This window comes from Pelobates fuscus, chromosome 1, assembly GCF_036172605.1.
Source record: "Pelobates fuscus isolate aPelFus1 chromosome 1, aPelFus1.pri, whole genome shotgun sequence".
Taxonomy (NCBI): domain Eukaryota; kingdom Metazoa; phylum Chordata; class Amphibia; order Anura; family Pelobatidae; genus Pelobates; species Pelobates fuscus.
In genome coordinates this window covers 272,801,901-272,815,181 of record NC_086317.1, presented here as the reverse complement: position 1 = coordinate 272,815,181, position 13,281 = coordinate 272,801,901, and the positions used below count along the sequence as shown (strand labels likewise).

Below are 13,281 nucleotides of genomic sequence, written 5' to 3'. Positions count from 1 at the left end.
ACCCATAGACTAAAGCAATAAACAAACAAAGAAATGAGGTGTCCTAACTAATAAAATATAACTTTTAATGGTAATATTTAAAAATTGGTGAGAATAAATTACTGGGAATGAAATATCCAGTTTCTAAAATATGTATAGACCAATATTTATAGGTATAGTGATAAACCAATGTATTGGTAGTCTGATTGATAACTTGTCAATCAGAAAATATATAGAGCTAAGATTAATCCTATTACAGCATGTCCCAAACCCTTCTCCTATGATAACTGCCCTAAATTATGCAATTACTCTGTACTCTATCATTATTTATTACTATATTTTTTGACCACTGCTGACAAATATGATTTAGGGCAGCTATCATTAGAGAAGGGTTTGGGACATCCTGTAATAGGATTCATCTTAGCTCTATATATTTTCTGATTGACAAGTTATCAATCAGTCTCCCAATACATTGGTTTATCACCATACCTATAAATATTGGTCTATACATATTTTAGAAACTGGATATTTCATTCCCATAAATTTATTCTTACCAATGTTTAAATATTACCATTAAAAGTTATATTTTACTAGTTAGGACACTCATTTCTTTGTTTGTTTAACATTATCGAAAACACACCATTTTAGAATTTAGGTTTAGGAATGTAGATTTGTCTCAATCTTTTCAAACCTTTCTCGGGTTAATCACAACCCACATATACTTGTTATCTCCATATCATCTAATCTGAAATTGGCAGTATGACCACATTCCCTGTCCAAAAGAAAATGCATTCTTAACCATCTAATCACCCATTCTCAACTACACAGCCTGGGAGGCATGCACTAATAATAAAGTGCAAAAAATAATAACTACTACTGTTTTGCATTTGGCACTTGAAGTAATTTACTAATCAAAATCTGGGTTGTAATTAATTTCAAAACTACAAATGTATTTACAATTTAGAACTAATTTAGCAGCTTGACGAACCAAATGCTTTAAGTATATGCGGCGCTGTTTTCTTATAAAATATTTTTTTAAACAAGTAATATTTACCATATCCATTTTTATTCAGTATCACAATGTGCAATTGTGTCTGTTGTCTTGTTTTTCTTTTCTTTTGTTTTTTACAGTAAAGATGCCAATAAGGGAAATATGTAATGTTCATTACTGTAATTTTTTTATGCACCGTTTTAGAATATTTTTTTAAATTTTGGTTGGTCGGTGCTTACTAAATGGTACCACGTTTACACTATGCTCACAGAATTAGTGATAACTTTTTACAAGAAATTGTAACCAAAACGATTCAACTGGACTCTGAAATACACAGCTCATTTGATATTGCAATTGTTAACTCATACCTCTTAAGCTTATATACACTAGCTTTATGATAAATCCCTTTAACAATTCTTAATTGATCACAATCTGAATTCTCTTTTAGTTCCAGATTTGGAGACAATGAATACATCCTCTTAAGAACTATTATTTTATTATTATTATTATTATTTTATTATTATATAGAGCCAGCTTTAATGTCAACAACCCCAAGTAATCAAAAAATCACAGTTAATTTACACACTTTATTAAAATTATTATTTTTAACAATTCCAATTCTTTATTGCATTTTTCCCAAAGATGTTTATGTTTTGACCACATTGTGGTTTACTAGATAGATTTATCCAATAAGTCCAGAAAACTGGTCTTTTCTGGTCTACATGGATGTCACACATCTTTCAATTTATTACACTCCATTGACTATAGTCATCCACTTACCCAGAAAGTCATCTATCCCACAGGATGTCATTACTCTCTGTTACACATAATTCATTTTTTTTAAATGTTCCAAACTTATACTTTCCTTAATTGCTTGTACAAATATCTATAACGACACTATCAGTTTCCCTAATGTATTTTATTCTTTACAAGTCCCACACATGAGACACACCTTCACAGATGTCTACATTGTCACGTATCCTTCGTATTCATGTGGCAAAATCTGAGATAATTACCTTCTGAAGATCGAGGGGAGTGCCGCTCGGCGGTCTTCTGTCATGATGCCTGACTTGTGCGGCATATCTGTGCCGTTGCGGACCCAGGCAATTATATAGCCCCACGTCCGTCCATGGTAAAGACAATGTCGGCGTGTGTGTGACGTCACGCAAAAGACGCACATGCACGTTTTAGGGTCAAAGGCTAGGTACAGCTAATCGGATCTGCAAGAGGGTTATTTAAACTCACTTATTCCTTAGTTCATTGCCCTGTCGTGGTTTCCCTTAAATGGTTATCCGAGAGTGTGTTCCTTATGGTGTTTTTATGTTTTTTTACTTTGGCTTAGTTTTGACTTCCCTGATTTCTGGTAACCTTGACTTTTGGTTTTTCCTTATCGCTGTGTCTCATTCTGTGTCCCTGACCTCGGCTAGTTTTCTTACTATTCTGGGGTACGTTAAGTCAGGCCATTCAAAGGTCCAGTAAAACGTTTCCTGACATACATATAGTACTCTGTCAATCTTATACATCTTGCATCGAGCTACTCAGAGAACATCAAAATAGATTCATATCTTCAATGAGATGAAGTGGTCTGGGTGACTTTAATGATCCTTTAAACTTAGATTGTTTTCCCCTTTACTAAAATAAGATATTCGTACCAATTTAAACAAACTTGTTTTCCTGGAACTGTAGTTTACCCTTCTGTCAAGGTCTCCTCCCGTGGTGCTGAAGGGGTTAATAACCACTTCAGTCACTGGGAATACACAGCTTCCTCAGGTCCGCCTATGCTCATCCCCCGCCGACGTCTGCCGGCGGAGGAGACCTAACGCGCTTGCATTAGAATCTCCCCATAGGAAAACATTATTCAATGCTTTCCTATGTGAATTCTGGCAATGCTGGAAGTCCTCATGCATAGCGTAAGGACGTCCAGCGTCATTTAGATGACCAAAAGTAGTCTAAGAACCCGGAAGTACCTCTAGTGGCGGCCTGGTAGATAGCCACTAGAGGAAGACTTAACCCTAGCAGGTAATTATTGTAGTTTAGAAAAACTGCAATAATTACATGCTCAGGGTTATGGGTGATGGGTGTTGGCACCCAGACCACTTCAATGGACTGAAGTGGTCTGGGTGCCTACAGTGTTCTTTTAACTTTTTGTTAAAAGTTTACAAAGAATAGTCAGATAGAGTTTCAGTTTATACTTTCATAAGCTGTAAATTGTACACACCGAAGCTACTAACCCACTACTTAACCATATTAATTTTAGAAGAAAGTTGGTCTTTTTAAAACAAACAAAATGTGTATTACTTTACATAGTTACATTTTTACCATTTCATATATTCATATACATTTTCACATACCTATCCTAAAGTAAAATATTGTACATATCGCTCTCCATAGTTTTCTTACAAAGACATACCTGATTTTGTAACGCAATAAGCTCCTTCACTGATGATGATTTACTTAGAGTTTTATATACATTTATTTTCAATACTTTTTCCTCATCCAACTCTGTTTCATGAATGTGCTTCCACCAACTGTTATTTGATTAAATTTACACTAATAATAATCACCAAATAAACACAAATTTCTTAGCTTAGTTCTCTCTCTTTCCTAAGACATAAAATTCACTTTATTACCAAAAAACATTCCACTGAGCTTTACAAAGTGCTTTATTAAAATGACATGATCAATTTCAATGATCAATCTATTGTGATTTTAAAGAGATGTTTGCACTCAGTTTTGGTGTATACTAACAGAAAAAAAAGCTACAGCATTAAATATGATAACAATATCACAAGATGTAAAGAATATTACTATTTTCCCAGCAAATGACAAAATTATGTATTATATATGTAAGACATAAAAGCCAGCAATTCTGGAAAGTGTTTTACTGATTAATTAATTTTATTATAAAGGTTTTCAATCAATTCTGGGTGTATGCCATCAGGGAAATTCACTAAATTCAAAATGGTCCAGTACAAAATTTGGCAAAACCATGTGGAATGCAAAATCTGGACATTGCTTATGGTATTTAACACTGTCTGGATTTAGCAAAACAAGCTCTTAATGAGCCTGAATATAGAGCTCTTTTACTTTCAATTTGCACTTGGGTAGCACTATGCACATTTGAATGTTTGTTTTGAGTGTTCAGGGTTACTGGTTCAGGTAGGCATTAGCTCTGTGTGGTGCCGAGGTATATAGGGACAGCAAAATATTTGTATTAATGGAAAATTTGTAGTACCTTTATCTTTTGCAACCTCCTGGTTCCCTCTCTGGCATTTTGGGACACAGTGTACAGGGGAAGTTTTGATGAGTCTAGTTTAAGGATGCAGACCTTCTACCTCTCTTTGCAAATACCCTCTTCCCTACCTGTCCTACCCCTGTTTTAATACTATTCATATTTTCTTTTTAAGTGGACCATTATTTTTTGTATCATTGAGAATAACGTTTACAATACTTTTGTGCTTCCTCCCAGTGTATCCCACAATTTTGGGTGACACTGGGATATTTGTTCTCATTAGCTGAGCCTGAATATAGTCTGGATTTTCTCCAGACCAAAAACTGCAAGATGTCTAAAATCTGGACTAGGATTGCTGCTTCCATTCCAGGCCAGATTTAAAAAATCCAAACTATTTGTCTGCTGGCACCTTCCTGTCCCCACCCATAGCCAGTGGGAAAGGGAAAGTACATACAAAAAATAAACAGGGGGAGTCATCTTGCTTATTAAACATAGGGGGTGGTGGCTATAGGTATAATAACCAGGGAAAATGCCCCCTCATCTTATAAGAGTAAATATAAAAGGTGGGATGGAAATGCAATTTCCCACCACCTATTGTCCTTGAGTCCATTCTGATGGTGGCTAGGAGTCCCCAAGGCCCTAGCCACCTCTCTCACTTCATAAAAGGATCCTACCTAAACCTCTCCTCCTAATAACAGTGAGGGGAACCAATACAACTTCTAATTGTAAAAATCAGACATCTTCTTTTTTCTTAAATCTTTTCTTCAGCTCCAGAAGCCCCCCCCCCCATAAAATTAAATCACAATATACTGACGTTACTAATGAAAATAAAAAAGGATCAAACTGTAAAAAAAACTCTTTAAAAAATTAAAATTGTGATGCAACAAATACAATTACATGTGAGCCCCTCAAAGAATGAGATTTCAAGGTAGGAAAACCCAACCAATAAAATGATCATGATGAGCAAGTTTCACTTCTCTCAGGACTTTACTTGGAACATTCTCATGTGAGACTTGACTGTCTGTGTGTTTTGATTGGTTTACAAGCTGTTTTGCTTTTGTTTTTTTTCACTATTATCAGGGTGGAGGGGGTAAGCTAATTTAATTTGAAGGAGCTTGGGTACTTATAGCAACCCGGGGGATTGCATTTGTATTTTTAAATGAAGCACCACCCGCCGCCTATGGGCAAATCGGTGCTTTGTACATATTCCAAACTCTATACTTTGAATAGTGTTTGGATTTTAAAAGCATTGATTTTAAACCGAACACCGAATGTATCTAACCAATTGATGCAGATTTGGTCAGGTTGGCCAAATTCCGACTGAAATTAACTTTAGTAAATATAAGAATTGCCATTCTGATCAAAATTTTATCAATTTCATTTACTGAATCACCCTGCATTTGGTTTTGTTATATACAAAACGGTCATCTGAGCAGAACAAAGACAAATCTTGGAAAATGCTGAAATGAAGAAAAAAAAAATAAGATACATTTCATTAACTGCAAAGCAAGTACACACTACAAGATAAATAAGATACATTGTTTATTTAGAAACCCAGTCATGATACCTACGTCCTTCAAACTCTGTCTGGCAGTTTCCAGAGTTTTCGTTTAAGCTCTCCTCTTCATTAATGATAATATTTTCAATGTCCTTCATTGTTAAGTGATCACGAAATGCGTGATACAGTATGTGCTTTAGTTCTTCCAATGTTATCCTCTGCATATCAAACTGTGGAGAAAATGAAAACACTACTCAGAAAATTACATATGTAGAGCAATTTAAACATGTGGAGTGAAATAAAAGTAAACCCTTTTCACTTTTTATCCAACTCATTTTTAAAAAATGTTTACATTTAATGAAACCTAATGATTTAAAAAATAAATAAATATTGTATACCAAGCATGTCAAACTCGCAGGTTGTGGGCCGCATGCGGCCCAAAATGAATATCTTTGCGGATCGGCGAGCCGAGAGTTTGCCATGCTTAATAAGGCAGAGTAGGCACCTGCTCTTCCCACATTGCAGATGCCAACTCATTAAAAATGTACCTGGCGGAGAGTTCTTCCTGCTCCTCACTGCTCCCTCGCACGTGCTCTGTATTGATGTCGGGTGCCAGAATATGACATAATTCTGGCACCTGGCATCACTAAACTGCGCCAGTGAGGGAGCAGTGAGGAGCAGGTAGGAGACCTACCGAGAGAAGATCCCCCCTGGACCGCAGGGAGAGACCCCACACCAGCTCCCAAAAGTAGGGAGCAATAAATTAAATGATGTGAGTGTGTGCAAAAATGTGTAAATGTGTGTGAGTGTGCGTGTGTCTGTCAGTGAGTGTGTGTGTCTTACAGTGTGCGTGTATCTCAGTATGTGTGTGTGTGTCTGTCTGTCAGTTAATGAGCGTGTGTGTCTGTCAGAAAGTGAGTGAGTGAGTGTCTATCAGTATGTGTGTCTGTCAGTGTGTCTGTTGCTCACTGTGTGTGTGTGTGTGTGTGTGTGTGTGTCAGTCAGTCAGTGATTGTGTGTGTCAGAGAGTGAGTGTGTGTGCCAGTCAGTAAGTGAGTGCGTGTTGGTCAGAGTTGCGATGGTCGTGGCTGGACAGTGGAGGACCTGGAGGTGCACGGAGGCACACAATGCCATGTCACATTCCGACGTGACGTCAATGTGCTCCACCTTCACAGGGTTTCAATGAGTAGCAGGAGGATCCACTTTGGCACAGGGTGCTATGGCACCATTTGGGGTCTGGACTCCAGAGGCGGACTCTGGAGTCGTATACTGGCAGCGGCAATGTTAGTGGAGTCTGCTTGTTGGCGAATATTGTTTTTTTGTTTGTTTGTTTTTTTAAACAAGGGCCAGGGTTTAGTAGGGGGGGAGGAGGGGGGTGACTGGGATTTAGCATAGAGGGGGGACTGGGAGTTAGTATAGAGGGGGGAGGGGGTGGAATTTAGTATAGAGGGGGGACTGGGGTTTAGTAGAGGGGGTGCTGGGGTTTAGGATAGGGGGATGCTGTTTTTTTATACTGTACTTTTCAAAACAAACCTAAGTTTCTATGAAAATGTAAGTCTGCTTTTTTGCGGCCCACATAATCTTATGGCACATGGTAGCCTTTGAGTTTGACATGCTTGATGTATACTGATTTTTTTGAGAAAATGTTACTTAGTTATCTGGCTGACCAACCATGTTGGGATATATCTACTGCCACTGGACCTAACCTGCCTGTAGTGTTGCCATCTGGCTGGTATTTTACCTGTACAGCTGGTATTTGAGGCTGCTGGTAATTCTTTTGGGATTGAGATTAGACTGCAATACCAGGGCTGGTTAGTTGGGACAATAGGTAGGTGTCCCTAGGTGTGTGGAGAGACTGAGGCAAGGATAACTCTCACTCCTGACTGAATCTGCGGGGAGCAGCTACAGATAACAGAGAGTTCAAGTTGCATGCCCCAGCCTGTAGATCAGGTAAGTAAGGAATGGGGGACACAAGTTGGAGGAGAGACACAGATGGAGATTACCAGATGGAGAAATATAGGTGGGGAGTAAACAAGTGAAGAGACACAGATGGGGGCTAACAGGTGGAGAGACACAGATCAGGTTAACAGGATAGACGTAGATGGGTGACAATATGTGGAGAGACATAAATGGGAGTTAACAGGATAGGCACAGATGGAGGTTAACTGAGAGGTGAGAGAAGTAAGTTGAAAAAAGTCCCCAGCTAGAGGTAGGGAATTCAGATCTTTCCTTTTTTTGCTAGATGTGGACAGCCCTGGATTTAGGACGACCTGGGGGGCAATTGCCTCCCTGCTTCCCATCCCAGCCTGCCCTTGGGCTTATCACAAGGAGAGACACATAGGGGGTCTCATTCTTTGATGGGCTCACAGATATTATTAACAGGAGGAGAGACACATATTAACATACGGGGCTAACAGGTAGAGACACAGACAGGGTTAACATGAGGAGAGACACAGATGTGGTTAACAGGTAGAGAGACACAGATGGGGTTTGGACACAAAGAGTCAACAGGATAGACATAGATGGGTGACAACATGTGGAGAGACATAAATGGGAGTTAACAGGACAGGCACAGATGGAGGTTAACATACTGACAGACACACACACAGACATACTGGCACACACACACAGACATACTGAAACACACACACACAGACATAAACACACACACACACACACACAGACATAAACACACACACACCTACTGACACACACATCCATACTCTGTGGTGTGGGTGATATGGCTTGCAATTGGGGGAAAGGAGATGTAATGAAGATGTTATGGGGGCTGTGGTGGGGGGGGCATGGGGCTGAGGAAGGAGTACAGGAGCTGAGAGAGGGGACAGAAGCTGAGAGGTGGGGAGAGGAGCTGAGTAAGGGGGAGGGGGGCTGAGGAGAGGGGGAAGGGGCTGAGGAAGTGGACAGAGCTGAGGAAAGGGACAGGATAAGGGTGTCAGGGGTGGAGCAAATGGACAGGGGCTGAGGAAGGGGAAGGGGAACAGGAGCTGAGGAAGTAGAAAAGAAGCTGAGGAGGGGGAACAGGAGCTGAGGAAGGTGGACAGGGCCTGAGGAAGGGGTCAGGGGCTGAAGAAGGGGACAAGGCTGAGAAAAGGGACAGGGAAAGGAGGACAGGGGTTGAGGATGAGGACAGGGGCTAAGAAAGGGGATAAGGGCTGAGGAGGGGGGCAGGGACTGAGGTGGGGGATAAAAAAATGCTTTGTGTGAATGCCTAAATACACTAATGCATTCACACAAGGCATCTTCAAAAAAACAACAAATTGCTAAATTCAAGCCATAAATGATTGGAACTGGGACTATAGTAGAACTGGAGTTTTTTTTTGTCCAAATCCACTACTTTAGCCTTTACTAGGTACTTTGGTTTTTAATTCTTTATCGTAAACTCTTTACTTCAGGGTATAAACTACATAGGTTTATTCATTAAACTTTTAAAAGTAGTAAATTTAAATATTACCGTATTTATCGGCGTATAACACGCGCCGGCGTATAACACGCACCTCTTTTTCAGAAGGAAATTCCAGGAAATTTCCACCCCTCCCATAGTATTCCCCCCCCTCATCCCATAGTGTTCCCCCCCCCCCTTTCCATAGTATTCTTCCCCCCCTCCCATAGTATTCTCCCCCCCTCCCATAGTATTCTCCCCCCATAGTATTCTCCCCCCCCCCTCATCCCATAGGGTTCCCCCCCCTTCCATAGTATTCTTCACCCCCTCCCATAGTATTCTCCCCCCCATAGTATTCTCCCCCCCTTCCATAGTGTTCCCCCCTCATCCCATAGTGTTCCCCCCCTTCCATAGTATTCTTCCCCCCTCCCATAGTATTCTCCACCCCCCATAGTGCCCCTCCCATAGTGTGTCCCCCCTCCCATAGTGTCCCCTAGTGCACTTTCCCTCTGTCCCATATTTACTTACCTGTCTTGAAGCGTGGGCCGGCTTCACAGCGCGCACCGCGGTACTGGAACTTAAATTTCAGGTTCCGGTTTCCGGCGGGACTGAAAGGAAGTGTGCACACTATTGTGTGCACACTTCCTTTCAGTCCCGCCGGTTGTGGAACTTAAATTTCAGGTTCCGGTTTCCGGCGGGACTGAAAGGAAGTGTGCACACAATAGTGTGCACACTTCCTTTCAGTCCCGCCGGAAACCGGAACCTGAAATTTAAGTTCCAGTACCGCGGTGCGCGCTGTGAAGCCGGCCCACACTTCAAGACAGGTAAGTAAATGTGGGATATCGGCGTATAACACGCACCCATGATTTTCTCCCTATTTTCAGGGAGAAAAAGTGCGTGTTATACGCCGATAAATACGGTAATTAAAATTATAGACACAAATAATTAATTTGATAACATTTTCCAATTCAGCCTAGGCACAACTTGGCTATTTGAACCTACATTTTGCAATTCGGACTGTAATTCATTACAATTTGGTGTTTAGTGAATAAACCCCGTGTATTTGTAAATATTGTTATTTTTATTGTTATGTCACTCCTTGTGATTTACATGCTTTGATGTCCTATATAACTAATTATGCAAATTAGCATGGCCGCTATTTTATTTTCCAAGAAAGGTGGCAACAACATTTGTTTGCTGCTGCAGTTTTACACAGAGAGCTCATAGTACAGAACAGAGCACTTACAACATCCATCATAATATATATATATAACCGTAGATTGCAGTTTTTTGTTTCATACTGACAAAAATGTTAAGCTGTCTATTGTGCATATTGTTCGCATGTTTTACAATCTCTGTCATTTGTTGTTGAAAAATATTTATTTTTCCTTTAATCAACGAACATTTATTGACTACATAATCTTGGTTTGATTTGAACAGGACTTTATACACTGTGAATGTTTCTCCTGCATCTTTTAATAAGCATAATCTAAAAAAAAAAAAAAAAAAACTCATCACATAGAAAATTATTTAAATATCTTTTTTTTCATTTTTTTATAATGCTATATTTATATGCCTGTGTAATCTTTTATACTAACAAGAGCCCAAGAATCCACTTAGTAATGAAGTATTACAATTGTTTAGGAGACTTGTAATTAAATGCATGAGTTATTGCTTTAATTATTATTTCTATGTACACTTTACAGCATTACAATAATAAATTGCAACAGCTTCAAAAACGTTGGCTAATCCCTTAGTGACTATTAAAGTAACCTGTAATCACATATATTCTATACCTAATGTAACAGCTAAGCCTGTTATCCCTGTGATTAACCAGGGCCACTATTATGGAATGACACCCAAGACTCTATTATGGGACTTGGTCAAGTAAAGGGGCCCACATGAACCAGACCACATCGTGAAACGCCAGATGATCAGCCCCATTATTGGACTGCGTTGATAGCAACCTCTTCAATCATGTGCTGCAGCGCTTGGAAGAAGTGATATCAGATCACTTTGTCCTAACGTTCATGCAGGGGAAGTAATGTAGGATGTGAGGTGAGCAGCATGCAACTCCATAACAGTCTGCAGTCCCAACTGTCTAGTAGCTCAATCCCCACTGGAAACCACCAGGGAAATCCTCCACCACCATCAGAATGGAATGTGAACAGATGTGAGTCTGCCCAAGGTAGGTTCCAGGTCCTTCTATGGCAACCTGTGTGAAAGCTGATCTGCCCTCATGGATATCAGATTATCCTACTTTGGACTGTTATATCCATTTATAAAGCTTACCTGCCTAGACCTTACATTGCCTGAATATTCTTGTGGAGTTCCATTGCATGATTACTAGTAATATTCTCTAGAGAATTCCCTCAGAGATTTACCGCAACTTGAGCTCCAGTTATTAATCCGTAGAAAAGGAAAACATTTTCATGTCATTATTGAGTACAGATATGGAGCTTGATTTATTAGAGACCCGCAATCCTTTTTTTTCGGGTTAAAGTTACACAAAAATATCAGTTGTATCCATAGTAATCTCTAAAAGAGATTAAAAACTCATAGAGATATGTAGAACTTCCCACAACGTTTTCTATTTGTTAGATAACCAAAGTCACATGCAGGCGTAAAGAGGAAATAATTACACAATTAATCCTAATGCAGCTGGTTTAGGACAGACATGTTAACCAAATCATTGGCGTAGTGGTTCTCAGAGGGTTATGATAGGAAGAAAATACATGCACCAACAAAACTATACAATTCTACCATGAAACTGTAATGTAAACCATGTTATAATACATATGTGGTTTATTCCAAGACCTATATGAAAAAAACATATACTAAAATTAAGCAGATAGGTGTAGCAGTAAGTTATTGTCTTAAGAAGCATATGTATTATGCCGTATAAAACCCTATATAATTATTCATATGCAATAATATCCCAGAAAGTATTATGGCATGAAATCATTGCCAGCATTAAGTAAAAAATATGTTAGATTCTGATTGATCTTCCTTTTAGCGTAGTTTATATGTCAACATTTTCAAATTTTCATTTTTGGCTGAAGCTGTTACCTACATAAGATAACCCCTGACACTACACACACATAAAACACCTGTGTTTTATATTTTACGATATGTTCATTTTAATTGCAGTTCATAATGGTGTTAAATTCTATAGAAATTGACACTTTTATAAATGCAAAAATGCTAAGTGCTTTAATGCAAAAATGTATTGCAGGCTGCCAATCAAACAGCCACGGAGGTTATCTTCCACTTCCGTTAGCTTCAGAGCTAACAGAAGTGTCAGACGCACTCTGCTAGAATGCGCCTGCCTTCTACCCATGTCCACAGTGTTATGGGCAAATGTAAATATTACAAGTTTTAGAATGAAATGTTGTATTTCTTAAACTGTGTACTTTGTCTTTAAGCAATAACCTCTTGCTTACCTTCAGTGCATAGTATGCTTATGCCATTTTGTCCCAGACAAAATACAATAACAATAATGCATAAACAAGCTTCAAGGCTATGCTACGACTGTTTTAGTACATAGTATACTGTGGTAACCCTAAATAGATAAAGATGTTCAGACTTTAAGATGACATCTTGTCTCAAGTCAGAGAACTTCCCAATGACGTGTGCACCCTTACGTTTTTATGGCGTTGTATTTTGGCCAAGTTAAGGGAGGTCCTACAATGAATAAAGTAAAAGAAGTGTTACATTTTCATATATGAACTACGGTAATCCTAAAATGAAGACACCTAAGGTATAAAAATAGGTGTACTTTTAAATGTTAAGACACAGAGGAGAGACTTGGAGACAGACGCTGCTCCATCTTAAAATGACAGAGAGGCTGACATGATGACATGTTCAGGAGGGTATGTTAATCTGTTAATTATATTTGCAAGAATTTAGTTTAACCTTATAAACTCTGCTGTGAATTATTGTAATGGATTTTATATGTCTATATTTATATTTTTATATATTTTATTGCTTCCAAGACAATCCTTATTTTATATTGTATTCTCAATTATTTATATATTTTAAATGGAGGATCTCTTACTAACTATATAAAATTATGGATAAGATATCTGTATGGTTAGCCCTGCTAAGTTCTATGCTTTAAGACGTTATAGTGGTAAATAAGGGAACCAGCCGCGGTTACAACAGAATCCTTAATTTTCCAT

General features: G+C 38.8%; 1 protein-coding gene across 1 annotated transcript in view; it reads right to left on the bottom strand.

Annotated features, from left to right (window-relative positions):
- CALN1 (calneuron 1) overlaps nt 1–13,281 on the bottom strand; it is a 566,516-nt gene that overhangs the window by 36,676 nt on the left and 516,559 nt on the right. Inside the window, exon 5 of the mRNA XM_063457364.1 lies at nt 5,774–5,930. Coding sequence (XP_063313434.1) covers nt 5,774–5,930 — 157 coding nt within the window. The remainder of the gene's footprint in view (nt 1–5,773; nt 5,931–13,281) is intronic.